The sequence below is a fragment of the Eptesicus fuscus genome, chromosome 19, assembly GCF_027574615.1.
Source record: "Eptesicus fuscus isolate TK198812 chromosome 19, DD_ASM_mEF_20220401, whole genome shotgun sequence".
In the NCBI taxonomy this organism is placed as follows: domain Eukaryota; kingdom Metazoa; phylum Chordata; class Mammalia; order Chiroptera; family Vespertilionidae; genus Eptesicus; species Eptesicus fuscus.
In genome coordinates, this window is record NC_072491.1 from 194,323 (window position 1) to 219,785 (window position 25,463).

Here is a 25,463-nt window from a genome sequence, read left to right on the forward strand (position 1 = left end):
TCCTGGAAGACCCTCCTGGGGAGGGACTGTGACCCATGGGGCTCCCTGAGAAGTGGCCCGTAAAACCCCTCCAGCTAGGAGACTTGTCCCTCCCGTGCACCCCAGCCCAGGGTACTGCCCAAGTGCCCCCAAGGAATGAGAGGCATCCTCCCCAGGCGTAACCCCCAGAGCACCTGGACCCAGAGCAGGAGAAGAAAGGTGAGGCAAACCTGGTTCCCAGAAGTCCTCCATGGCCCGCGGGTCCAGCTCACCCAGGGCCAGTGAGGTGCAAAGTTAAAGAGGGCCTCAGCTCCAAGGACCAACTGTGGACAGGCACCAAGGTCTCCAGGGCCTGGGAGCCACGGAGACCCTGAAGCAGCCCCTGGGGAAATCCTTTGAACCAACTGTGTCTCCCCGCCCCCCCACTCGAGGATTCCTCCAGGAGGCCCTCCAGTCCACCACTCGGGTCCTTCCAGCTGCTTGGCCTTGAACTCTTCCTGGCAGCCGGCTAGGGCAAATCGCTTTCCTGTCTGTTAAATGGCAGCCTAAGCCCCAGCCTGGACAGATGGATAAAAGAACCATGAGTCCTGGGCCCCTTCCGGGCTTTTCCTTCCAGCTTATAGGGGGTGCCAAAGGCAGCCCAGGGGTGAGAAACAAGACCTGGGTGGCCTCCTGCAACCCCCACTGGAATCTCCCCTGCCCCTCCCTCCCAGATTAACTGAAACCTGCTAATTGTGGCAGCCCTCTGCCTGGTCCCCTCCCCCACCGCCCTATTTCACCTCCCTTTGCCTCCTCTCCCCTCCCCCTTCCATCCGAATGATAAAGGGCCCGGCCCCGCCTGCCCCCACCCAGCCTCAGGCCCTAGCCCTGCCTCACCCTCCTACCCTATTGCCCTGCGCCCTCAGCCCTTCCAGACCCTTGCCCACGTTGCTGGCCTCCCCTTTATGGGGCCCTGCAGCAACCCAGGCCTGGGGCTCGCGGGGGCAGGGTCGCCCTCCCAGCCCCCCAAGAGGAGGAAGAAGAGATACCTTCGGCATGACAAGCCTCCCTACACCTACTTGGCTATGATCGCCCTAGTGATCCAGGCTGCACCTTCCCGCAGGCTGAAGCTGGCCCAGGTGAGAGGGTCCCCGCCCCCGCTCGCACTCCGCGTTCGGACCTTTCCCCAGACCCGACCCGCACCTACTTCCAGGCTCAGGCTCCGGCCTCCATCCCCACCTGGCCCTGCCCAGCTATGCCAATGGGGCCAGTACCGCCTCGGGCACCAGAGGGGAGAGCTGAGGTGCTCAGCAGGCCCAACCCTCGCTAGTGAGGGGCCCTCTTCTCCCCCGGGCGTGCAGGTGTTGGGAGGTGGTGCAGGGGCGCCCCTCAGCCTGGCTGTGGGGGAGGGGCGGCGCTGCCCGCCGCGCGCCCAGCCTCACGGCGCCTGCCCGGTGGTTTCAGATCATCCGCCAGGTCCAGGCCGTGTTCCCCTTCTTCAGGGACGACTACGAGGGCTGGAAGGACTCCATCCGCCACAACCTCTCCTCCAACCGCTGCTTCCGCAAGGTGGGGCAGGGCCAGGGTCCGAGCCGGAGCCGGGGGCGGGGGCGGGGTGAGGAGGGACATCCTGAACCTCCCGGGTCGGGCGGCCCCACCAAGCTTGCGCCCCCCTCCCCCCCACACACACCAGGTGCCCAAGGATCCTGCGAAGCCCAAGGCCAAGGGCAACTTCTGGGCGGTCGACGTGAGCCTGATCCCCGCCGAGGCGCTGCGGCTGCAGAACACGGCCCTGTGCCGGCGCTGGCAGGGCAGGGGCGCGCGGGGGACCTTCGCCAAGGACCTGGGCCCCTACGTGCTGCACGGCCGGCCCTACCGGCCGCCCAAGCCGCCCCGTCCTCCCAGTCCCCAGCTGCCACCCAGCGAGGGCTTCAGCATCAAGTCTCTGCTGGGGGACGCCGGGGAGGGGGCGCCCCCAAGCAGCCAAGGCGGAGCGGGTGCCCTTCCAAGTAAGGAGGAGGTGGTGCCCACACCGCCCGCGCCCTCTGAGCGGCCGCTGTGGCCCCTCTGCCCCCTCCCAGGGATCATGAGGCCGGAGGGGGAGACTTCCCAGGGGAGAGCCAGCAGGCCTCCACCCCTCTGCCCCGAGCCCAGGGCCTGGCCTCTCCACTTACTGCAGGGAACGCCCGACCCTGGGGGTCACAGGGCTTCACTTTGGGGGCAGCTCCCCACCTCCTACTTGCCCATATATACCCCCAACGTGGTAGTGCCCTTGGCACCACTACCACCCACCTCCTGCCCCCAGTGCCCGCCCCCATCCAGCCCAGCCTACTGGGGTGTGGCCCCTGAAACCCACAGCCCCCCAGGGCTGCTCTGGGATCTAGATGCCCTATTCCAGGGGGTGCCACCCAACAAGAGCATCTATGATGTGTGGGTCAGCCACCCCGGAGAACTGGCTGCCCCCACCCCAGGCTGGCTGCTCTCCTGGTACAGCCCGTGAGCTCCGGGGCAGGGGCTGCCTCCCCTCCCCCACCCACCCTACCACACCTCACCCCCTGCTGCCACTGGCTTGTGGCGGGGACCAAAGGCCAAGAGGACTCAAGTGTGGCCACAGTGGCCTGGAAACACCGGGCACCAGCCACTGAGAGTCTACCATGTTTATTGGCCACCCCACAAAGGGTGTGTCAACCCGGCCCTGCTGGTCCGTCAGGCCCCTGCTACCCCCAGAGGCCAGGCTGGGAGGAGTGGCCTTTCCTGTCCCCTTCCTAGCCCCACCTTCTCTGGCCTCTTCTGTCCATCCATCCGTCCATCCATCACCATCTGCCACCTCCCTCTCCTGGCTGCGGGGTTGGGGGAGGGAGAACTTATATGGCAGCTCAGCCTGAAGCCCTTTCCTTCCTCAACTGTCCGGGCAGAAGGAAGCACCTTTTTGGGGAAAGGCATAGGGGCACAGGGACCCGACCTAGTGTGGGTGGTGCCGTGGGGGAGAGAACAGTAAAGGAATGGACCACATTTTAATGCCAAGACTGATGTTTGGTGTCGGGGCCGTGATTGCGGTGACTCTGAAACCAGTAGGCCAGGCCCGGCTGCTCTGGGGTCCCCCGCTGCGTTAGGCGATAGCAGCAAATGGTGATAAGGAGGGAGCCGGGGCCTGGGCTGAGGGCGGGCAATCTGTACTCCGGGCGGAACACTCCTCGCCGGGAGGGGGGTGAGACAGCTCTGGGAGTTTGGGAACCCGTGAGCTCCCAGAGGTCAAAGGTTGTCGGAGTGTAGGGGTTTTGCTGCTTCCGCCGGCAGAGGGCGCAACCCCAGACTCCTGGGCCCGACTACGAGAGCAGGTCCTCGGGGGACCCGGGAGCCGAGCCGTCGGGGCCCGGGCTGGCAGGGCTTCCCGGGGACGGCGTGGGGGTGCAGAGGGTCCCAGTGAGCGGCGTGTCCGTGCTGACGGAGGAGGGCGTCCCCGAGCGCCGGGTTCTGCGGCGCCGCGCCGGCCCCAGCTCCACGCGGCCCACTCGCTCCGCGAACTTGAGCGAGCACACGGTCTCGCCGAGATCCTCGGGGCGCGTGGAGATCTGCGGGGAAGCGGCGCTGTGGGCGGGGCCTGGCATGCAAATCGCCCCCCTCCCCCCGGGCTTCGCCTCCGCCCGCACCGCGGACGCCCACCTGCAGCAGCAGCACCGCCGTGGCGCCCGGGCCGAGCGCGGGCTGCAGCAGGCGCGTGAGCTGCGAGTCGCGGAAGGGCACGTGCGGCCGGCGGGCCCGCAGCGCCGTCATCACCCCTCCCAGCGCCAGCAGCGAGCGGTTGATGGTCCGGGCCTCCCGGAGACGCTGGGCGTCGTGAGTGTCGCCTCTCGCCCTGCAGACGGCCCCCGCCTTCCGGGCGCGCTCGGACCCCGCCAGGTCCACCAGGTGCAGCGTGCCTGCGGGGCGAGCGAGCCAAGTGGAAGTGACTCCCAGCAAGGTCCCCCGTGCGCCCCTGCTCTGCCAGCGCCGAGAGACCCTCCACCATGGGGCGGGGCGGGGCGGGGCGGGGCGCGGCCGTGGTACCCGTGGTGCCTGAGCCGCGCGGGGAGGATGCTGCCTGCAGTGTCAGCGTGACCAGCGCGTGGGAGCGAGAGCTGTGCTGGTTCATGGCGGTGGCGGCGGTGGCCCGGTTGCTCCTCCCCAGGCTCAGCATCTGGAACGCGCAGCGACAAGGCGTGGCCTACTGCAGGGTCCACCTCCCCAGGTGTGAGCACAGCTGTGTGGCCCCCTGGGCAGCCTTACCTGGTGTAGAGTCTCCAGGTTGGGTACATCCCAGTAGGTGAGGCCGGCCACTTGGATCCCTCCCTGACCTGCAGGGCCCTGCCTCACCGCCAAGCGCTCAGGGGGCCCGGGGGCTAGCAGGTCCCTGGTGAGAAAGGCGAGGCCTTGGTTCAGGGGTTCTTGGCAAAGGGGCGGGGTCGGGGGGTGGGGGGGGGAACCTAAGAGGCAGCCAGGGTGTCGCCCTGACCTGACAGCCTCGTTGTAGATCTCCACCATGCTGAGGGTCACTCGGGGGTGCCCTCCGGCCCTCATCTCCCGGAACAGTGACTGCAGCGCCCTAGGAGCTATGCCGGGGTCCTCAGGTGGGCCCTGGAGAGGGGGTGGGTGCCACATCGGGCTCACGTCCTAGTCCCTGGCCCCAGGAGCCACCCAGAGCACACACCCGCTTCCCACCTCCATGCTGTAGGTCTTCCCGGTCCCCGTCTGGCCGTAGGTGAAAATGCAGACGCTGTAGCCTCGGAGGCAGGACAGCACCGCGGGCTCCAGCTCCCTGAAGACCTAGGGGTGGGGTGGGGGTCCTGAGTCCTGGACCTGGGCGAGGTGGGAATACAGCGCGAGTGCCCTGGAAGGACGGTTCTGGGGAAGGTCTGCTGGAAGGGGTCTCCTGCCAGGCAGAGGAGGACCCCTGGACGGGAATTTGCCCCGCAAAGGGAGGGGTGTGACAGGAGGAGGGAACAGGCGTGCAGAGTATTGGCATACTGGTGACCACGTGGGAGGACCAGGGCATTCGCAGTCACTGCCAGGGTCAAACCCAAGGGCAGGATTGCAATGCCCCCTCGCAGGAGACCACTGTTGTGAGGGTTAAGGGGGAACGTGTGCCCAGAGGCTACAGGGGTGCTCTCCCCGGGAAGGGTGAGCCCAGAAAGGCCGGGAGGTGGGGACGCTGGCCCACCAGGATGCTGGGACTGGGCCCTGGGAGGATGCAGAAAGGGCTGGGGGGAGATGGGGCTGTGACGTGTGTCCTGTTGGCAACTGGACATCAACAGTAGCCTGTGAGCAATGGCATGGCCAGCGTCTGTGCACAGAAGGCTGGTAAGTGGAGGAGCTGTCATTTCTGCTGAACGTGCTGGCTGCCCGCCACGAGAGCAGAGTCCAGCGCTGCGAGTTGGTGCCTAAGCTCCCATGTCTGGCAGGAAGCACCGGGAGTGACAGTGGCACCATCGCAGACGTGGCACCGAGAGAGGCCTTTCAGTCTCACCCAGACACTCTGACTTGGAGGGCCCTGTCCAGGACCAGCTCCCTCCCCACCCCAGTGCAGGACTGCAGTGCAGGGTAGGACCGAGGCCTGGCTAGTGTGTCAGGTACAGAGGTAGGTGGGAAACAGCTGTAGTAACCCGGGACGTGGGGGAGGGAGACCTGGCCACCCCGAGGCCAACAGGAGCCCGATTCTCAGCCAGCTCTGCCCTGACCCAGTCCCCTCCCAGGCCTGCCTCCATGTCCTGAGCTACGGAAGCTCCAGCAGCAAAATTTGTGTGCGACACATGGTGCGTGTGCAGCAGGGTGGTGGTGGCTGGGTTAAGCCTCAGCTTTTCTGCTGGGTCTGTCAGGAAAGGGGAGGGGTCAGGGAGGCGGGGTCTGCACAGGGTAACCCAGCCCAGAGGCTGGAGGCTCGCTTGCCAGCGCCCTGTCTGTGCCCTTGGCCACAAAGCAAGGAAGGCTGCCGGTTCTCACAGCTGGCAGACTCTGGGCCTGGCCACGGAGCAGGCAGCCTGGGAAGCCAGGGGGGAGGGGGGGTCGGGGGGGGGGGAGTGGTCACAGCACCATCCCCACCACAGCAGCACCCCAGCTACGCTCCCCAGCCAGCTGTGCGTGAGCAGTGACCTCAGACAGGTTCGTTTTCTTTAGTTTCCTGGTAAAAACATTATTTTTTAAATGTTAACCTTCCTGTATGAACCAGATCTGTTCCCCCTGGGCCTGCACAGCTTGGTGAGGGGACGCAGAGGGGAAACCCTGGAAGGAAAGTAATGTGCCCGGCTCGGCTTCCGGTCCTGCCTCCCAGCCTCCCTCCCCTTCCCTGCTGGAATCTAGGCACTTGAGCTCCTGGGAGGGCAGAGGGGCAGGGAAGGGGCACCAGAGCCTCTGGGGGAGGGTCCACACAGGTGCGAGGGCGGAGCATCACCTCCTCCTGGCTGGCGTCTGGAGGGAAGACCCAATCCAGACGGAAGCGACGCCGGTGCCCTCGGTAGCAGGTGGTGACCGTGCCGCCTGGGCCGGGCTCCGAGCTCACCGGGCTGGAGGGTGTCCCTGGCCTCAGCCGACACAGCACACGGATATTTCCTGGGGTTGAGATCACGGCAATGGGCTGCCTCCCAGACCCTGAGGCGCAGAGAGGCTCCAGTTCCTCTGGCCTGCCCACCCCACCCCCATGCTCCCCAGTGGCCATACCCTTGAGCTCCAGTAGCCGCCCTGGGCATCCAGTTGGGGGCTCCTGCTGCCCTTCGGGGAGCTGAGCCCCGGCCCCACTGACTGACAGTGTCCTCAGGGCCCAGGATACCTGGGGGAACAGGGATGTGAGCAAGGCAGGGAGTGACAGCCGAGGAGAGGGGAGGGTGCCGAGGGCAATATGGAGCCACTCTATGGCCACCAGCTGTGGGAATCCACAACCTTCAGTGGCTGGGGTCCCTGGGGGCATCACTCAGTGGGCCTGGATGGAGCCCACCAATCAGGACCGTGGGCAAGGATGCCATCTGTCTCCTCTGGGCTTCCTGACAATCCTGTGAGGGGTTCCCCGCCACCCCAGTTAGTGCAGGACAAGAATGAGACCCAGAAGTGAGGTAACACCTGGGTCACAGGAGCTGTCCTGGCTCCAGAACCCACAACCTCCATGAGAGCAGGCAGCTCCCTGGGGCTGGGAAGGAGGAAAGAGGGGTTCCCCGAGGGGAGGACACCTACTGGCTGCCCCGAGCGCACACACGGGAGAGAGAGAGAGCGGGTGGTCCTGACCTGGCCCCGGGCCTCACTCAGGGAGCCCTGGCAGCTCTGAGTGAAGGTGCTGACCAGACCTCGGAGGTCCCCGCAGCCCTGACGCAGGCTGGCCATGCGTGCCCGGAGTCCTGGTGGGAGAAGGAAGTTGTGAGGGAAAGCTCCAACCCCGTGGCCTTCCCAGGAGCCCCCGGCCCCAGGTCTCACCTGCCAGCTGCCCGTGCACCTGCTGCAGCTCCCTTCTGCAGCTCTGCTCTGTTTCCTGCTGGAGCTGCCGGAGGGCCCCCTGGAGGCCCTGCAGCTGCACCTCCTGCACCCCCAGCTGCCCACCCCACCCTGTCACTGAAGGAGTAGGCACTTACCAGGCCTTGCCTCAGACATCCCCCTCCCCGTGCCTCCGTCTCCCCAGCCCCCAGGCCCAGCGCTCACCTGGACTCGGAGGGCTTCTGTGGCCTCCTGGGCCTCCTGCAGCTGGCCCTGGAGCTCCACCAGTGCCTCTGCTTCCTCCTGCGGGAGGGGTGGGGGCCATGGAGCCAGAAGGAAACTCACTCGGGGAGGGGCATGCTAGCGGCTCCATTGCACACAAGGGGCAGTCAGGTCAAGAGGGGCAGACAGAGCCAATCATGAATCCATGCAGGACTTTACCCCAAGTCCCGTGCTCGCCTGGGGTCAGTCACTCAGAGGACCCATGGTGAGTGTGTGTGTGTGTGTCTGTATGTGTGTGAGTGTGTGTCTGTGTGAGTGTGTGTGTGTCTCTGTGTGTGAGTGTGTGTGTGTGGTTGGGGGAGAGGGATCTCCCATGGGCATCAGTCTCCTCCATGGGGCTGCCCTGGGCCTGTCCACATCCTGGTCCTGGAAGCGCCCCCTGTCCACAGAGCACCAGGTCCTGAGGGCGATGTTGCTGGAGACCAGGTGGGCAGGAGCCCCAGGCTGCAGGGACAGTAGCAGGTATGGAGCAGAATACCTGCGGAGCCCTGGGAGGGGGGGCAGCGCCCCAGTGCCTCAGGAGGTCCTGAGTGAGGATCAGGCTCTGTTTCAAGGCCTCGTTCTCCAGGGTCAGATGCTGAACCCTTTTCTCTGAGTCTGTTGCCCCCTAGAGGAGAGGAAGGTCTCTGCACTCACCGGATAGCCCTGGCCCCTCTCCCCGCCCCCACTTGAGCCCAGCCTAGCAGCCTCACCACTCCCAGGTGAAGGTGGCCCAGTCCCTCCTCCTGCAGATCCAGCTGCTGCTTCAGCTCCTCCAGCTGGGAAGGAGGAAGGGGGACAAGGTGGAGCACCTCCGTCCAGCCCCCCAGTGCCCACGCCTTCCTGGGTTCCTCACCTGTCCAAGAACGAGCTGCTCCAGCTGCTGCCAAGCCCTCTGATCCTCCACCAACTGGGGGCGCTGCTGCCCCTGGGCCTCAGCCCTCGGTGAAAGGGAAGGGTTTTCTTGGGTTGTGGGTCCTGAGGTGGGGTGCATCCAGTTAGGACTGATTGAGATTTCTGGCCTGAAAGGGGGCGGGGGGAGCACCTCGGGAGCAGGGCTTGGGATCCCACAGTCTAAGCTGCTCAGGTCCCGGTGGTCTTCACTCCCTCCACACACTCCCTTTTCAAATCACTGTTTCTTACGCACCAGCAGTAGTTGGGGGCTGCACCCTCGAGGCTGGCTGAGTTTCCTGGGGCAGGGCCTGCCTCCCCCTGGGGCTCCGAATCCATGCCAGGAGAGCCAAGAGCTGACCAATCACCGTCAACAGTGGGGGGACATCACCAGGCTGTGAAGGAGATGAGGCTCAGAATGCAAGAGACCAAGGGGTCCGGGGGTGTGGAGGCCAGGACTGGGAGAAAGGACCCTAGGCCAGCTCGCCTCTCAGCCCGGCTCACCTTGCTCAGATCGGCAGGATACCCGCAGCTCTCTTCCGCCCCCAGCTGGACTGAAAGGAACTCGGCAAGACGCACGAGAGCCTCTTCCAGGGAGACCTCAGCGGGGCGGCCCTCGGATCCCTCTCCAGGCCTATCTTCCGACTCTGAGCAGCCTGCAAGGCCAGGTAGTGGGAGGGGGAGGCACCTGTCGGGTATCCCTCCCAATGAAGTCACGGACACCTCTCCCTCTCTTGGACGGCGGGGTTTCCTCATCGCCCCGGGGACGCAGCGTTCCGGACGCACGACAGCACCTACCGACCAGGCCTGTCAGCTCGGTCCACAGTTCTGCAGGGGGCTGGTCGGGGCGGCGGCGATCCCCGGGCTTGCAGCGGGCATTCTAGGGAGGGAGCAGGGGAAGCGCTTGAGGAGAGGCCGGGCAGCCTCCCTCCGGGAAGTGGGCCACAAGGGTCTCTGCTTGCAACCTGAGCAGAGACAGGGTCCTCTGCACGGCCCTCCTCCCCAGAGTCAGAGCCCTGGTGACCTGCGCTGCGCGAGCCTGCGCAACCCGCTCTCAGAGGGGGTTGCAGGTCGTGCTGCGTCCGCCCCCGCTCACCTGGGCGGGGTCCCTGGAGTCGGCGGACGCCGCGGCCCCTCCATCCCTGCGAAAAAGGCTGTAGAAGATGTAGATGAGCAGCGAGTAGAAGGCGTACATGGGAGCGCGGGGCGGCAGAGGGCCCGGCTTCGCGCCGCCCCGCGTCCCCGCGCCCGGACTCCGCTCCCGCCCGCAGCACAGCCGGTGCGCATGCTCGGGGCGGCCGCCCCCACGGCCCGGCTCCCGCGGGCGTAGAGCGCGCGCCCGAGGAAAGAGGTGATGGAGACTGGTGTCCCCGGGCCCACACCCGGACACCTGCCCTGCGCCCCTAATCCCGACTTCCAGGAGACCGCAGGCTGAGATTGCCCACTGCCCCGCATCTCCTTTTCTCGGAATCCCTCCCAGCCCTCCGCGGGGGCCCCCACGGCTTTCGCCCCTTAGAGCCAGAGCCCACCGGCATCCTCCCTCTCCTCCCCTACAGCGCCGCCCCTTCTTTCAGCCCCACCCATCAGATCTACCACCCGCCCTAGAAACCCGCCCCTGACAACCCCACCCCGCCCCTCCTCTCACTGCCTCGTCCAGCCCCTTTTTACGATCCTGCCCCTCCTCACAGCCCCACCCATTCATTTCAGCCCCGCCCCTCTCACAGCCCCACCCATCATTTTCAGCCCCGCCCCTCTCACAGCCCCACCCATCATTTTCAGCCCCGCCCCTCTCACAGCCCCACCCATCATTTTCAGTCCCGCCCCCTCACAGCCCCGCCCCTTGCAGCCCCTTCCTCCTCCTGGCATTTCCCCTTATAGCCCCGCCCCTCCCCTGCCCCGCCCCTTGCAGCCCCTTCCTCCGACTCTCCCTCCATCGACCCCGTTTGCGCTCCTAGACTGTCTCCTCCGCCCCGGCCTCGGCCCCGCCACTCTAGCCTCCGCTCCTCTCGTTGGTTCGTGCCGGGCCCTCACAGGAACGGTGGCGCTGTGCGCAGGTTCCGGCCTCCAGTGTGCCGCTGCATTGGGGCCGCGCAGCTGGGCCGGGGCTGTCGCTCCGCTCGGGCTGGGTTCCGGAGACGCCGTCTCCCCAAGGGCAGGGTCCAGGCCGTGGGCCTGCGCTCGTGCCGAGCTGTTCTCCCCCAGGCCCGGCGCCCCCATTCGGGTTCCAGGGCTCACACCCGCCCAATCGAGGCCCCCCTCCGTTTTCTTTTTCCGGCCAAAATAGGTTTTTCTTCCCCAGTGGTGTCCAGTGGCCTCGGAGCTGCAGAAACGTTCGGGTGAGCTTCTCCCAACATTTAGAAATGGGGCTCTGGAAACTGGGAGTCCTCGAGAGCTGCCCTTAAGACTTCAGGGCGCCGGCTTCTGCGTTCCTTCTTAACTTTCCCAAGTGTCTCCTCAAACTCACCGCCGCCCGAGGTGCCATGGCACCCAAGCCATGGGGTGAGTGGAGCATGGCCCTGTCCCACCTGGCGCTGGGAGTGGTGTCTCTGCATGCAGCCCTGAGCACTGCCCAGGTGAGTACACAGGGGCTGGGTAGGGAGTATCCCATTCCCGAACCCCAAGGACCTAGCCAGTTCCTTGGGTCAGGGAGAGAGTGGTGAAAGGTGTTTGGAGTCCAGCTTTTATGAGACCCCTTAGACTCTCCCCTGTTTAAAGGAAGGTCCTGGCCTCTTTCCCCCATGTCTCCCCTCCCTGTGTTGACAGACAAGTCGAGGGGCTGCTGCTGGCTTCCTGCTCCAGGCCTTGGCTGCTGCCACCATGCTGGTTCCAGGGCTAGGCACAGATGAAGATTGTCTTGCTGGAGCCTGGGTGGCCACTGTCATTGGCCTGCCCCTTCTGGCCTTCGATTTCCACTGGGTGAATGGGGATCGCTCCTCTGCAAACCTGCTCCTGGGAGGAGGCATGGTGCTAGCAGTGGCTGGTGACCACCTCGGAGCGGAGGGCCGTTCTGTGGCCGGTCAGGCGGTGGTGCTGGTGGTGGCGGTTACTATTCTCATTGTGGCCGTATTCACAACCAACACTTACGGCATGTGGGGGGGCTTGATGCTGGGTGCTGCAGGCCTCCTGGGCCGGCTGGAGGAGGACAGGCTACTGTTGCTGCCGAAGGAGGACATCTGTCGCTGGGTCCTGGCCGCGGGCAGTTGGGCCTACCACCGGGCCTTGCACACACAGCGCCTGCAGTGGGAGTGATGTTTGGAGCCTGCTGGGCTGGGCTTCTGCCCTGGTTACCACCTCACCTCCTGGGGCCTCCTTCCCTAGAGACAGAGTCTCCTTCCTCCCAAAGTGAGCTTGCTGCAGGGTGACCCCTCTGGGGCAGAATCTGGGCACTGGTCCTCGGGTGGAGTGTGAGGACCCGCCTAGACCAGAATAAAGGGGTTGGAGTCCAAGCACATTTGGGGGTCTGATTCTGAGCAGGCTATGGTTGTGGATCCAGAGAGAGGCTTAGCCTCCAATAAACCTTAGGGATTCTCCAGGAATATGGAATCTGCCCGTTCTTGAGAGGGATTGAGCTTTCTAAAGCTCCCAGGTCAGCAACCGGATTCCAGGAGCAAAGGAAGGGGATGCACTGAAAACAGCCTAGGGCCTCGCCCACCCTGGGCTCCTGCTGGCACCTGGGCTGAGAAGACATAATCCTGGGAGCCTGCTCTCCGGGGACATGGTGGAGTTCTGAACACCCTTGCATAGCCTAGCAGGTGGGCGTCTGGGCAGTGACCATGTGGGCTGCTGGCTGGGGTGGGGACAAGGGAGGTCTGTACCGCAGCTGTTCCCAGAAACGCACATTCCCTCCCAGGGCTGCCTGGCCTCTCCCTGTTTGTCCTCCAGCCTGTGCAAGGCAAGTCCTCACTTTCCTCTGTGGACCCTCTTCACTCCCTACCCCAGGGTTAGGAAACCAGATTGGGCAGAGCAGGGCGTCAGATTCGGGTATGGAGTGCTCCCTCCGGCAGTCCCCGGGTCCCGCACAGGAGGGCGAGGGGTGGCCGCGGGATTTATCCATCCAGTGAGCAAGATCGAGTCCACGTAAGCTCGAGTATTGGGGGACAAAGGCGCGGGCACACCCTAATGTGAGGATCCCGAGTGGCCAGCGGCGCGTGGGCCGCGCCTTGGACCCAGCCGAAGCGCAGCCGGTTCCCGGCGGCCCCAGGTGCGCCCTCCGCGGGCCTCCCTCGGCCCCGCCCCTCGCCTGCCCACTCTGCAGGGGCGGGCCCTCGAGCGCTCATTGGCTCTGCCCGCCGCACCGGCTAACACCAAGCGGAGCGTCCATTGGTCCGCGCGTGTCACGTGACCGACAGACCCAGGGGGCGGTGGCGGCGGTGGGGGAAGGAGCGCGGAGCAAAAACAAAGATGGCGGCCGCTCCGGGGTCGGTGGCCGCGGCAGCTGCGGGACGACGCGCGGGCCGGATCCACTGAAGCGGCGGCGCAGGGAGCGGGGCTGCAGGGTCGCGGCGGCAGCGACAGGGCGGCGGCGGCGCGCGGCGCCCCTAACCTCCAGCCTCGGGAGCGCGCCCTCACCCGCCCGCCGGGCCGGCCGGCAGCGATGTCCGGCGCCGAGGAGGCCGGCGGAGGCGGTCCGGCGACGGGGTCCGCCGGCGCCGTGCCGGTCGGGGCCGGGCCCGGGGCGGCCGCAGGGCAGGCGGCCGCGGCAGCGCTGGGCGAGGCGGCAGGGCCCGGGCTCCCGGACGAGGCGGGCCTGGCCGGCGCCCGGCAGCTGCAGGAGGCGGCGGGCGACCCCGACGCGCCGCCCAAGAAGCGGCTGCGGGCGGCCGAGGCAGCCGAGGCGGCGGCGGGCAGCGGGAAGCTGGAGGAGCGGCTCTACTCGGTTCTGTGCTGCACCGTCTGCCTGGACCTGCCCAAGGCCTCCGTGTACCAGGTAGGGCCGCTGGCCCGACCCCGACCCGGCCAGGCCGGCGCCCCGGGCACCACGTCTCCTCCGAGGCCAGGCCCAGCCGTCGGGACTCCGGCGCCTGTTTGGAAGCTCCTCCTCCTCCTCCTCTCAGGACTTTATTTCCTGCTCGAACCCCCTTCTTGTTCCGATTCCCCTTGTTTCCCGGCCTGAACCTTTCTCCCACCTCGATGTGTCTTTCCCCTGCTGCCCCCTCCCCCGCCCTCCGCAGCCCCTCTCAAGCTGGCTCCAGAGAAAGCGGGTGACAGATTCCCCCCCCCCCCCGCTTGCTCCCCGCATTGCTGAGCTCCCTGGACTCGGGGAGCTCCTCTGTTCTTTCAGCAGCCACCTCCCCCAAACCTACCCTGAGGCACCCCTTCTTCCTCCTGAGAGGAAGAACCCCCTCGGCCTCCTTTTTTCTGGAAAAATACTGAGAAGAGAGGGGATGCCTCTTCTCCCTCCCCCATTTCTTCCCCGCATTCCGGTCTGAATGAAGCATCTGCATCCAGCGCCATAGTTTGGGTCCCTTCCTAGTCTGACCCGGTGTCACTAGAACATGCTGTGCCCCAGGGTAGGCTTCCAGCCCTGCCTGCCTCACCCAGACCTGGTTTCCTAGGCTACCGCGCTCTAGGAGGTCTGTCCACCCTCCTCTGGTGGCTGTTTTCCCACTTCTTAACCGGTTCAGGGCAGTTCTGGAGGGTACCTGGCCCAGGTGGGTCTTAAGAAGATACGGTGTAGCAGCAGGGACCACACGCTGGTTAGTGTACAGTGTCCTGCCTTGTGTCTCCACCTCAAGCCCTCCACACACACACACCTACCTGTCTATTCCAGCCCCCAGCACCCCTTTGAGGGATGAAGCAGGTTGCTTGTCACTTGTCTGCACTACAAGACTTGGGCTTCTACTCAGACTGGAGGCCTGAGTGAGTGGCCATTGTTGTAATAAGCAGTTTGGGGTTGGTCTGGTTTACCATTTCCCAGCCTCGGGGTCTCTCACATCCTTTCTGCTGTGCCTGCCATGTGGTTGCTTAGGAGGCCCCTGGTGTGCCGGACAGGAAGTGGGTCGAGTTCCCAACCTCCCTCCTGGGTTTTGGGGAGCTCCTGGCCTGAGGCCCTGGTCAGGGACACTGCAGGCCTTTGCCTGGCGCCAGTGGGGGAGCGCTTCTCATAACCCCGCAGCCTGGGGATGCGCCTCAAGACTCGTCCCCTCTCAGCCCCTTTTTCCTTGCCCAGGACCTTTGGTCCTCTCAGGTGGGAGAACTTCTTAGGCCTTGAGTGACAGCCCAGGAAGCCAAGCCAATGGTATGGGGCCCCAGGGAAATTTGAGGGTCTCCTCGTCCCCCCTCCAGTGAGTGGGCTGGAGCTGGACCTGGCATGATGGCTCCTGGTCCACTTAGCACAGAGAGCTGAGCTCTGCCTGTGGCCAGAGCTGCTGGTGACCAGACCTCTGAGCCTGGCTGGTTCAAACTGGCCCACACTGCTGGGAGCTGAGTAGCTGTGATGGAGAAAGAGGTGCAGGGGTATCACTGACCATGGCCCTCCCCATGGCCTACGGCTCTACTCACGGCTTCCCTGAGAACACGTCTGTGCAGCAGAGAGAGCCCCGACGCTGAGCCCCATGCAAGCCCTTCTTCCCAGCGACAGACACCTGGGCCGGTTGGGATGCTTTCCTTCTTGCCTCGAGGCCTGGAGAAAGCCCCAACACATGGGGTCAGCGGAGAGCCCTTGGCACTGTAAGGGCTGACTGGAGCCCTACCCTGGTCAGAACTCGCTGTGGGTGCTGGAGGATCTGCCATGGGATGGGGTGCCTGGCAAGGGTGCGCAGCAGGGCTCAGGCCGGAACCAGGTGGGAGGGGCCGGAGAGCTGGGGGAAGGAGGGAAGGTTTCTTGGTGACTTGTTGCTGTGTGGTGTCCCGTTTCACACCCACAGTGACCCTGGATGGGGGCATCGAGGGCAGGGGCCCAGTCAGACCTGGTTGGCACCAAAGCTGAGTGTTCTTGGGAGGATCTGGGTTCCACGTGCTGCCTGGAAACGCGGGGCCCAGAGCCTTCTGCACGTCCCGGGTCATGCCCATCACTGGCCACCACCTGTGGGCCTGGGCTCAGCCCTTCCCCTTCTGCGGGCCTTCTTTGGGGAGCAGTGTTGGGCTGGTTTGGGCACCATTTCCCTGACCCCATCTGGACCCAGGCTCGGTGGGCAGCAGCCACCCCGTGCCTCTGAGAGCTGTCTCGGCTGGTGTCTGCTGCCCCTGGCACTGACTGAGCACAGCTCCATGGGCCTGGAGTCGGCTGAGTGCTTGGTCCCGCAAGAGCTTGCTCTCTGGCCACCAGACCCCACCTCCATCTCCCCAGGGAAGCCTTAGTGGTGGTTGGGGCTCGCCTTGGTGGGTGATGGGCCAATCAGGAGGGCTGATCACCTGCTCCCAAGTCTGAACCTCGGCCCTGCAGAGCGGCTCTCCTGGCACGTCGTGTCACACGCCTGGGTCGGGCACTTGCTCAGGACTCGGCCACGAACAGCACTGAGGCCAATGGGTCTCATCGTGGCCTGCATGAGGTCAGGTCAGTGCAGAGCAGGTGCAGCAGGTGTTGGCTTTGATGTTCTTTGTGTGGGTGTTAGATGTGTCCTTGGTGACTGGCCTGACAAGGTATGTGGCCTAGGAGGATGCTGGGGTAGGCCCCTGGGTGGGGGCAGAAGGGTTGCGTCTGCTCTGGATGCAGCCGTGTGGTCACAGCCATGGGACCAGCCCCTTTGCCAGGGGCACCTTCTCTGGGACAAACAGCTTCAGTGGTGCCTGGAGTGTGGAGCCATGCCCTGATCCCTCCCTCCCTCCCAGGCTCTCCCCTGCCCTTCACACGAGGCCCAGTGCATCCTCCACCCGGTTCTGACATTAGCTGAGGCCTTGAGCCATGGAGTGTGTCTGGAGGGAGGGGCTGCGTAGCTCTTTCACTCCTCACTGGTGCTCAGCCAGAAAAGCTCTCTATGACCCTCATCAGGGGGAAGGCACTTCTGGGAGGTGGTCCCAACTGGCCCTCTGACCCCTGTGCCTACAGCTCCTGGCCTCCCTGCTGTGCCTCCTCTCCTTAAGGCCTCCCTGCTGTGCCTCCTCTCCTTAAGGCCTCCTGTCACTGCCTGAACTCAGCTCAGGCCCTGGCCCAAGGGGCCTTTTACCTGATTGGTAAAGGGCTCAGGAAGCAGGCGCCGGTGGGTGTGGCACAGGCATTGGGGAGCCTCAGGGACACCTTTGCAGCAGCTGTCTGTAGGCCTGGGGCTGTAGGCACTGTTCCAAGTAAATCCAGGTGGGTTTGTCCTCCTCCAAGGCCTGGGGTCCTCCTCCCTGCTCTTGGGCTGCGGCTGGCTTGTGCTTTTAGGTGAGACAGGTAGCAGAGAGGAGTTTTAAATGTATCTGCTTAGGTGTCCAAAGCCAGGGCAGAGAGGGTTCTGGACTGGCTAGATGCGAAGCTGTTGGTGTGGTGGTTTCTCATGTGCGTTACCTTGTGGTCCAGGCAGCACTTAGTTCTGAGTAATGAGCCTGACTCAGTCGGAGTGACAGGTTCCCACCTGAGTCCTGGCTCTCAGGGTGGCGTGACGTCAGGAGCCACTGGCCCAGGACTGCAAACTGAAGTGTGGCTTGCATGGAAGCAGCTGGGTGCCTGGGACGCTGCAGTCCCTCCCACGCCCCTTGATCAAAGAGTGGAGGACACTTTGGGCGGAGCATGTGGGATATGTGGTGCCCAAGGCCCTGCTGGGCTGGTGAGGGGGACCTCCACTGGGCTGAGTGGCCCTGGTGGGTTTGGTGCCCCCAGCTGTGGCTGCTCAGCAGGAGGCGTCCAGAACTAGAGTAGCACGGGGCCCAGGCCCAGGGGTGTCTCCATGTTGGTATCCTGTCGGCCTTACTGAGCCAGATGTCCGGGGCTAGGCCTGAAGTTTCCTCCCGTTACCAAGTGGTGAGTCGGCCGTGTCGCTTTCCTCCCTGCCGCGACAGGGACGGTGCTCTTCCCCAGGCTGCGGCAACACCAGGCTCTGTTGGCTCAGGCCCTTGGCGAGAGGAGTGTGATGTGGGCCCTTGGTCTGCGCCTCCCAGGAGGTGGCAGGGGCCTGTGGCATGTGTCCCCCACTGACCCCTGTGGGTGGGCAGGACAGACTGCTTCTCCACCCTGCTCCTCCTGACCACTCCTGGGACCAGCTGTGTGTCCAGAGCTGGAGTGGGCTGGCCCCTGCCAGATCTGTCCTCCAAGACTGAGCCAGCCAGCTCCCCGCCATTTTACATTGACTTAGAAATTGAGGTTTGCGTGCAGATAGTCTGTGAAGTTTGTGTGGGCATGGATTCTGTTTGCACCAAGAGGACACACAGCACGAGTCTTTCTCTTTTTTTAATTTTTTATTGATTTTAGGGAGAGAGAGAGATTTGCTGTTCCACTTATTTATGCATTCATTGGTTGGTTCTTATATGTGCCCTGACCCGAGGTCGAACCTGCAACCTTGGTGTATCAGGACGACGCTCTGACCGATTGACCTACCTGGCCAGGCTCAGCTCAACTCTATTCTTGTACCTCTTTGGCTCCTTTGTGTGTCTCTCCTCCCCCAACACTGAGCCTGCGGGGGCCCGGCCCATGGTCCACCGTGCCTCGTCTTGGCACCACGTGGGTGCTCAGGGGTGTGTGGAGCTAGTGAGAGACCCACGGAGTTGAGCTAGCAGCCTGCTGTCCACAGGCTCAGGGCCTCGGTTCGAGTGGAGGTTGCTGATAGGCAATCTCTGGGCCTCAGATCTTCAGGTTCAGAAAGGGAGGGGGGCCTGGCTCTTACCCATGGCAGCAACATGTCCCCCTACCCTTTCCCCCCACCCATTCCCGCCTCCCTCTGGCATGCACTGTCTATGTTCCCTTGTCCCCAGGTGAACTCGGCCTCCCCACCTGCATCAGCTTTTTGCCACCAGGTCTTGGGAAGGCACCTGCAGGTAGCCACCGTCACTGGGTGGGTGGCAGCTGCCTGCTCACCCGTGCCCATCAAGGAGGCAGAGGGGAAGGGACCAAGTCCCAGCCCCAGCATGAGGTGGCCCTTCTGAAGGCCAGGGAGAGGCGCACCTGCCTCGGCACGGGAACAGCACCTGTTGCCACGCTCCACCAGGCGTCTGAGTCCCTGTAGGCACCCAAACCAGGGGCCCCACGACTATCCCCGACTCCTGTTATGGGAAAGGCCAGGCTCCCCACCAGCAGGCCTGCCTCGGTGATGAGCCAGAACCTCTACAAGCTGCCACAGGCCACCCTGGAGACCAGCTCATAAGGAGCCGGCTGGCTGTGTCTCAGCAGTGCTCCAGGAAAGAGGCCTGACCCTACTGAGCCATGTCCCTGTGGGGGCTGAGCACCAGCGGAGCTGGCGGGCAGCGTGTGTGCGTGCGTGTACATGTACATGTGTGTACGCGCGAGTCCACAGGTCTGTGAGCTCATCTCCCTTTCCTTCTTCGCAGTGTACTAACGGTCACTTGATGTGCGCTGGCTGTTTTATCCACCTACTAGCAGATGCCCGGCTGAAGGAGGAGCAGGCCACATGCCCCAACTGTCGTTGTGAGATCAGTAAGAGCCTCTGCTGCCGAAACCTGGCTGTGGAGAAAGCCGTGAGCGAGCTGCCCTCCGAGTGTGGCTTCTGCCTGCGCCAGTTTCCCCGCTCTCTCCTGGAGAGGCACCAGAAGGAAGAGTGCCAAGACAGGTAACCACCTGGCTGCAGGCTTCCTGGGGCAGGCAAGGCCTCAGCGTGCATCATGCTCTGGCTGGTGCCTGTTGCTTGGGCCTTGCGTTCTGCCCTTGTAGGGCTGGGCCAGCGTGAAGCTGCTCAGGGCTCAGAGGGTCGGGGGCTTGGATCTGTACACAGTGGCTGTCTGGACATCACCCTGGTTCTCTCGGGTGCTCAGGATGTGAGGTGGCCTCTTAGAGGCTGTCCTTGGCATCCCTGGAGAGAGTAGCCAGCTCCGGAGCTCTGGGTCTCGGTGTGAGGCACCCCAGCCCAGTCCTGGCCACTCCCCAGTCCCCAGCAGCTGGGGCCTGGCCAGGAGCCTCACTCGGAGTGAAGCTGTACCGGGTCCGGGATAGTAGTCGGCAGTCACTGTTTCCAAGCAGGACGGAGACCCCACAACAGTGGGTGTGAGTGGCTTGTGCTCACACGGCTCCTTCTCTCCGTCTCACACTCTGTCCTCTTCCTGGTGGCGACACACACTGAGTGTGCTTCAGGGAGTGGCTTGTGTGCGGCTGAATGGAGGCCTGAGGCACAGGCCTTGACCACGGTGCCCCCTCGCCCCCAGGGTGACCCAGTGCAAGTATAAGCGAATTGGCTGCCCGTGGCACGGGCCCTTCCATGAGCTGACTGTGCACGAGGCCGCCTGTGCCCACCCCACCAAGACGGGCAATGAGCTGATGGAGATCCTGGATGAGATGGACCAGAGCCACCGCAAGGAGATGCAGCTCTACAACAGCATCTTTAGCCTGCTGAGCTTCGAGAAGATCGGCTACACAGGTGAGGCGTCCGCCACCCCTGCGGGCCACAGAGCCTGGGGCTGGCGGCTGGGAGCCTGGGAGCACTGGGCTCTAGGCAGTGGGCACAGGCCGAGCCAGGCGGCTGGGCTCTGAACAAGCTCCTGTTGAGTGGAGGACACCTTGGGGGAGAAGATGGACCAGAGGCTGAGCAGGGGAGGGGCCCAGGCAGGACCTCAGGGCACCTGCATGGCTCTCACAGGCCCCTCCCACCCGTCGTCCCCACCCTGGCCCTACCGCCTCAGCAAGGTGGGATCCTTGCTGTGTGGGGGATGGGTGGGGATGTCTCGGGGGCCCAGGAACTGGTGGCCTGCCCCGCAGAGCCAGGGGCCAGAAGAACTCTCGTCATGTTGGGTCCTGCATGTGGGTGTGAGGCAGCAGTGGCCACAAATCTTCCGAGGCCACAAGAAGATGCTCAGGGCCAGGGCTTCAGAACAAGCTGAGGGTGCCCAGCTCACAATGCAGAGCTGGAATGGACTCCCAGGGACAGGCAGGCTGGACCGCATTCGGGCCCACTGGATCTCCTGGTCACTGCCTTTGGACATGCTGGGAACAGGAGCCAGGCCAGAGCCTGGTCTAGACACAGAACAGCCAGAAGCACCTGCTGATGCTGGGGCCGCTCAGGGAGACTCCAGCCTCTACTGCCCATCCCATGCCGAGGGCCAGCTCAAAGCACCAAGGGCGGTCGCTGTGCTGCCTGGACTGGGCCTGGCTCAGTGTGGGCCTGCACGGCCGAGAGGCTGAGGGCCTGGGGCCTGGTTAGTTGCAGCCTCAGTCTCCCCGGTGGGCGCCACGGCACAAAGAGCCCAGGCCAGACCTCGGTATCCAGGCAGGCCAAGGCGTCGTGACGTGGGCGGTGGCAGGGCAGGGAGCCCATCCACGCAGGAAGGACTGGCCGCCTCTGGAGGGACAAGCCGGCCTTGGGCACGTGCTGTGCTGAGGACTGGACAGCAGAGCACAGCAGTGGGCCGCGTGCCAGCGCTCGACTCTGGCCAGATGCCACGCACTGGCCTGCCTGCCGGCTTTCTGGCAGCTCTGTATGGAACCAATAAAGTGCACTGTTCTCAGAACTGCATCCTGTCTGTGTGTCTGCTTACCATGGCCCTGGGGCGGGCGGAGGCCCGGAGGGAGACCAGGGGGCGGGCTGGCCATCCACCTCACTACCTCTGGACTCCCTGCAGCTAACGCGTGTCACTTCTCTCCCCAAAGCTTGTGTGTGCCTCCATTTGCCATAATTGCCTTTGATTTGCCTTGTGACAAGTAGAGCACCTGTGTCCTCCTGGTAAGTTGCCTTCCTCCCTGGCTGAGCCTATGTCCTCGGCTGGTCGGAAGGCACCGCTACCAGCCCGGCCCACCCTGATTGCCGGCTCTGTCCGGCCTATCTGTCTCCACAGAGGTCCAGTTCCGGCCGTACCGCACGGACGACTTCATCACGCGCCTGTACTACGAGACGCCACGGTTCACAGTGCTGAACCAGACGTGGGTCCTGAAGGCGCGAGTGAACGACTCAGAGCGCAACCCCAACCTGTCCTGCAAGCGCACGCTGTCCTTCCAGCTGCTGCTCAAGAGCAAGGTCACGGCACCCCTGGAATGCTCCTTCCTGCTGCTCAAGGGCCCCTATGACGACGTCAAGATCAGCCCCGTCATCTACCACTTTGTCTTCACCAACGAGAGCAACGAGACGGACTACGTTCCCCTACCCATCGTGGACTCCGTGGAGTGCAACAAGCTGCTGGCCGCCAAGAACATCAACCTGCGGCTCTTCCTCTTCCAGATCCAGAAGTAGGCGCCGCTGCGCTGCCCACACCTGCCTGGCCGCGGCTTTGCAGTGCTGTCTGACCATCTCAGCAGAGGAGGAACAGACGTGAACACGGGAAGTCTGCATGCGTGTGCGAAGGTGTGAGCGCTCACCACCTGGCCCTCCACCTGCCTCCCTGTCCAGGGCACGGAGGCTGGTCCAGGGACACCGCAAGGCGAGCTCAGCAGACCTGCCGGCCTCTGCCACTCGGCGAAGCGCCCTGCCTGCCCTGGGCTGCACACAGCTCCTGGGCCGGGCTCGGGCGCTGGCTTCAGACAGCATATCTGATTGCAATTAAAAAGGCACCTTGTTTCCTACTTTCTGTTTTGTTCAAGGGTAAGGCGTGGCTGTGATCGGACAGTGGGGAAACTTTGGTGGCCTGGGGGTCAGAGCCGCTCATCCCTCAGTGTGCCCCTAGGAGACAGCGGAGATGCTGCTTCCTCCGCCATAGGCCCCAGCAGGGGAGTGGACAGGGGCAGGGGTCTCAGCGCACCCCCCAGCCACTCCAGGGAGGCAGGACTTGGCCACCTGGGCTTGCTGACGTTTCGGAATGCAGGGTGAAATTCTGTCTCTTCCCAGGAAATAAATGAAATGCTTCACAGGCTCCTCTGTAAGTTATGCAAATTAGCAAGAGAGAATCTCTCTTCTATATTCAGCAGTGAGGGCGCAACACCCTAGGCTGTGAGGAAAGCTCTGGGAGCCACTGGTGGTGATGGAGCCTGGCTGGTGAGGGTCAGGTAAGCCAGCTGCCCCCATGCGCTCGGGACCAGCTGCTAGTCCTGCGTCTGGGACCCACTGTGGAGGTCAGCGCCTGGGCAGCGTAGTTTCTCACTGGAGAGGTGGTCCCTTCCTAGCCTTGACTTTGGTGCACGCCCCCCCTCCCCCGCCACACACACACCCAGGCCCCACGACCCTGCAGCCCAGCTCCAGTGAGCATGCCCGGTGTGTGGACCTCAGGGTAAAAGCAGCCCTGTCTGGAGGACCCTGGGGCCCTCATAGCTACTGGAGAGCCCCCGCCCCCCGCCTTTGCTAAGGAGACACAGCTTTTCATTGCTTCAATACCAAAGAACTGTTTCCTTTGCCCCCGGCCAGGCCCATCCTGCGCCTCAGAGCAGTCCTATTGCTCTGCCCCGGCAGGGCTCGGTGGGCAGTGCAGCCACAGCTTGGCCTCTCTCTCAGGCTCCTCCCTTTCCTGGCCCTCCTCTTGGTTCTCCTGCCAGGCTGGCTCCCCAAGCTACTCTGAGGAAACTATTTGGCTTCCTGCTCCAGCCTAGGGCATGGGGTTTTTGGGGGTTGCTCGTCTGCAGATGGCCTGGCCACTGAGGGGACCAGGAGGCGCTCTACAAAGGACCCCACTGCAGCCCCTCTACCCCCTTCGATCTCAACTCGAACACACCCTTGGGTGAGTCCCACTGTCCTCGGGCTGCCCCCCACCTGGTGGGTGAAAAGGAGACATTCAGGTAGATGCATGTCAGGTGTCCTGTGTAGGAGATTGTGCTGTGTCCCTGCATCTCGGCCTCTCTTGGGGACCGACACCCTCTCTTAGTTTCTGGATTTCCAAGTGATGGTGGTGTGAGGGCATCCAGGCTGGGATGGGGCCTCCCAGTTGTGCCTGGGTGGCTTGTGTGAGATGGAGTCAACGAGGGCAGCCCCAGTGGCTTTCCTGGGGGCAGGGGGCAGGGTGGGAGAGGGCAGGCTTCTGTGCGCAGGTGAAGGAAGGTATGTGGCTGCCTGGGACCAACAGCCTTGTGTGTGTGGCGGGAGGGTCCGCCCCAGGCGAGGGCTTATAGCCCACATTGCCCGCAGCCAAGGGTGGGTGAGGGAGTGGGACTGCGCCCAGGGCCCTCCTTGTGTGTAGGAGGTACGGGTGTGTCTGGGTTGCCCAAGAGGACTGCTAACACATCCCAGCCCTGTGATGTCACCTTGCAGCCTGGGGCAGCCAGGAACCCTGGTGAATTTTAGCTCCCATGGGGTTGCCACAAACCTGTGGCATCATCTATCTGGGCCACTGATTTACAGAGACACCAGTGTTCTGTCTCCAGGACCCCCTGCCATCTTGGCATCCTGACCTGAGCGGGTGGAGGGGCCACCTCTGCGGCTGTGGGGGCAGCCGGGCAGCGCAGACCCAGCTGCCTGCTCCTCAACCCCACTCCCTGCGAGCACTCCATTCTCAGTTCACCCAAAGTGAGACATTGCAAAAATAATAAAAAGTTTTTAAAGAGTGGCGTGAGAGGTGTTTTTACCACTGTTGGAAATGACGTACATGTCACTTTTGTGGTCTGCATTTTCTTTGGATATTTTCTGTATGTAACTGTAGTTTTAAAAAAATTCCAAACCATGTTTTGTCTGTGTTTCTTTAAGAGAAGACAGCCTCATGGGTGGGCTTCCCTGGTCTCTGCTAGTCTCCCAGCCAGGGCTCAGCCTCTGTCCCTGCTGGCCGCCAGCCTGTGGCCTCCCCACCTCAAGCCTCCAGCCCCTGCTCAGCACCACCTTGTATATGCATATCCCTGTCTGATCAGTGGGGAAACTGAGGCATGGAGCAGTTGGGTCCTCTGAAGGGTAATCGGGCCCCCAGGACCTGGGCTGCCTTGAGAATGCTGGTGTTGCAGAGGGAGCCCAGTCACCATCTTTCCAGAAGCTCTGCCCATTCAGCTGAGCCAGTCCACTTCCTGGTATTGCTCCCCCATCACCAGGCCTGCCTGGGTTCCCAGCGGAGCACTGCACTCTTCAGAAGAGGAGGGGGGTCTCAGGTCTAACTTCCCGCCTCTGGCAGCTCCTCAGGCTTGGCCTCACCCCCATCCCTGTGGCCTGGGCAGTGGCTGGCCCAGGGTAGCCTTTCTTGGACCTAAGGACCCATCTGCCCTCCACATCCCTCCCTCCTTAACAGACCTTGTCGTCCATCCACTGGGTGAGGCTTTACCCACTGGGAGTCTTCTGGTTTCCATAGAGAAGAAACACCCACCCCTGCCTGTGTGGCTCGGTTGGTTGGGGGTCATCCTGTGCACCAGGAGGTTGCCAGTTGTATTCCTGGTCAGGGCACATGCTAGGGATGCAGGGTTGCGGGTTTGATTCCCCCGTAGGAGGCATGTAGGAGGCAGCTGATCAATGTTCTCTCTCACATTGATGTTTCTCTCTCTCTCCCTCTCCCTTCATCTCTCTAAAAATCAAACTATTATTCTTTAAAATAATAAAATAAAATAAACACGTCCATCTCCCACTCCTTCCTTCCATGCCTCCTCTGGGGCCTTTGGGACGCCAGCCAGGGCACCCAGTGTCCTGGGCATGCCAGGTGGCAGGGACTGAGCCCCAGGCGTGGCAGGTGCTGGAATCTCCTAGGGTGGGGCCAGGGCGGGCGATCAGAGCTTGGGCCTGGATGCACCAAGCCCACGGGGTCCAGAAGTGCGCAGAGCTCCGCAGGAGCAGCCAGTACCGCGTTGGGGCAAGTGCCACTCTTGCCGCCTCTCAGCACAGCCTGGATCTGCAGCTCTAACGGAGAAATACCTCCCTCCCCTGCCAGCACCGAGTTTGAGTCTCCAAAAGGGTCGGTAGTGCAGCCACATTCAGGGTTCGTCTGACCACGTGGATGTGCACCAATTCTCAGCCTGCGGATCACAGATCACCTCCTACATGAGGACAGTGCCCCCTTAGGAAAATTCGCACCTGTGG

At 63.6% G+C, this 25,463-nt stretch overlaps 3 protein-coding genes across 8 annotated transcripts; 2 read left to right on the forward strand and 1 right to left on the reverse strand.

Annotated features, from left to right (window-relative positions):
* Positions 1–908: 908 nt before the first annotated feature.
* FOXH1 (forkhead box H1) lies at positions 909–2,458 on the forward strand. The gene is made up of 3 exons (XM_008159729.3): positions 909–1,097; positions 1,423–1,527; positions 1,652–2,458. Exons 1-3 carry the CDS (start codon positions 924–926, stop codon positions 2,456–2,458), a joined length of 1,086 nt encoding a protein of 361 aa, XP_008157951.2. The 5' UTR covers positions 909–923.
* A 760-nt stretch (positions 2,459–3,218) lies between these two features.
* Positions 3,219–10,034, reverse strand: KIFC2 (kinesin family member C2). Of its 2 annotated transcripts, XM_008159730.3 has the most exons (18): positions 9,638–10,034; positions 9,340–9,421; positions 9,046–9,197; positions 8,798–8,936; positions 8,507–8,628; positions 8,364–8,429; positions 8,150–8,278; positions 7,615–7,692; positions 7,393–7,507; positions 7,207–7,316; positions 6,649–6,757; positions 6,383–6,540; positions 4,657–4,761; positions 4,451–4,572; positions 4,225–4,348; positions 4,006–4,135; positions 3,622–3,878; positions 3,219–3,530 (listed from the first exon to the last, which is right to left on the reverse strand). In XM_008159730.3, exons 1-18 carry the CDS (start codon positions 9,734–9,736, stop codon positions 3,285–3,287), a joined length of 2,343 nt encoding a protein of 780 aa, XP_008157952.2. In that variant the 5' UTR covers positions 9,737–10,034; the 3' UTR covers positions 3,219–3,284. The 2 variants fall into 2 exon arrangements, with proteins under 2 accessions (XP_008157952.2, XP_054564193.1); XM_054708218.1 differs by lacking the exons at positions 3,622–3,878; positions 4,006–4,135.
* Positions 9,191–24,135, forward strand: ZFTRAF1 (zinc finger TRAF-type containing 1). Of its 5 annotated transcripts, XR_008554524.1 has the most exons (5): positions 12,915–13,468; positions 18,943–19,181; positions 19,771–19,982; positions 21,394–22,534; positions 23,105–24,135. XR_008554524.1 is itself a non-coding variant. In XM_028136730.2 (4 exons), exons 1-4 carry the CDS (start codon positions 11,022–11,024, stop codon positions 21,783–21,785), a joined length of 936 nt encoding a protein of 311 aa, XP_027992531.1. In that variant the 5' UTR covers positions 10,441–11,021; the 3' UTR covers positions 21,786–24,135. The 5 variants fall into 5 exon arrangements, 4 of the variants coding, with proteins under 4 accessions (XP_054564196.1, XP_027992531.1, XP_054564195.1 ...); XM_028136730.2 differs by lacking the exon at positions 12,915–13,468 and adding an exon at positions 10,441–11,114 and having other exon boundaries at positions 21,394–24,135; XM_054708219.1 differs by having other exon boundaries at positions 21,394–24,135.
* Positions 24,136–25,463: the final 1,328 nt, after the last annotated feature.

Excerpts from the sequence above, each read along its gene's own strand:
- FOXH1 (XM_008159729.3), top strand. The coding sequence starts at position 924 with ATGGGGCCCTGCAGCAACCCAGGCCTGGGGCTCGCGGGGGCAGGGTCG. Across the intron at positions 1,098-1,422 it reads GCAGGCTGAAGCTGGCCCAG|ATCATCCGCCAGGTCCAGGC; the intron begins GTGAGAGGGTCC and ends CGGTGGTTTCAG. Across the intron at positions 1,528-1,651 it reads CCAACCGCTGCTTCCGCAAG|GTGCCCAAGGATCCTGCGAA; the intron begins GTGGGGCAGGGC and ends CACACACACCAG.
- KIFC2 (XM_008159730.3), bottom strand. The coding sequence starts at position 9,736 with ATGTACGCCTTCTACTCGCTGCTCATCTACATCTTCTACAGCCTTTTT. Across the intron at positions 8,937-9,045 it reads ATCCTGCCGATCTGAGCAAG|CCTGGTGATGTCCCCCCACT; the intron begins GTGAGCCGGGCT and ends TCTCCTTCACAG. Across the intron at positions 7,317-7,392 it reads GGTGCACGGGCAGCTGGCAG|GACTCCGGGCACGCATGGCC; the intron begins GTGAGACCTGGG and ends TTCTCCCACCAG.
- ZFTRAF1 (XM_054708219.1), top strand. The coding sequence starts at position 13,136 with ATGTCCGGCGCCGAGGAGGCCGGCGGAGGCGGTCCGGCGACGGGGTCC. Across the intron at positions 13,469-18,942 it reads CCAAGGCCTCCGTGTACCAG|TGTACTAACGGTCACTTGAT; the intron begins GTAGGGCCGCTG and ends CCTTCTTCGCAG. Across the intron at positions 19,182-19,770 it reads AAGGAAGAGTGCCAAGACAG|GGTGACCCAGTGCAAGTATA; the intron begins GTAACCACCTGG and ends CCTCGCCCCCAG.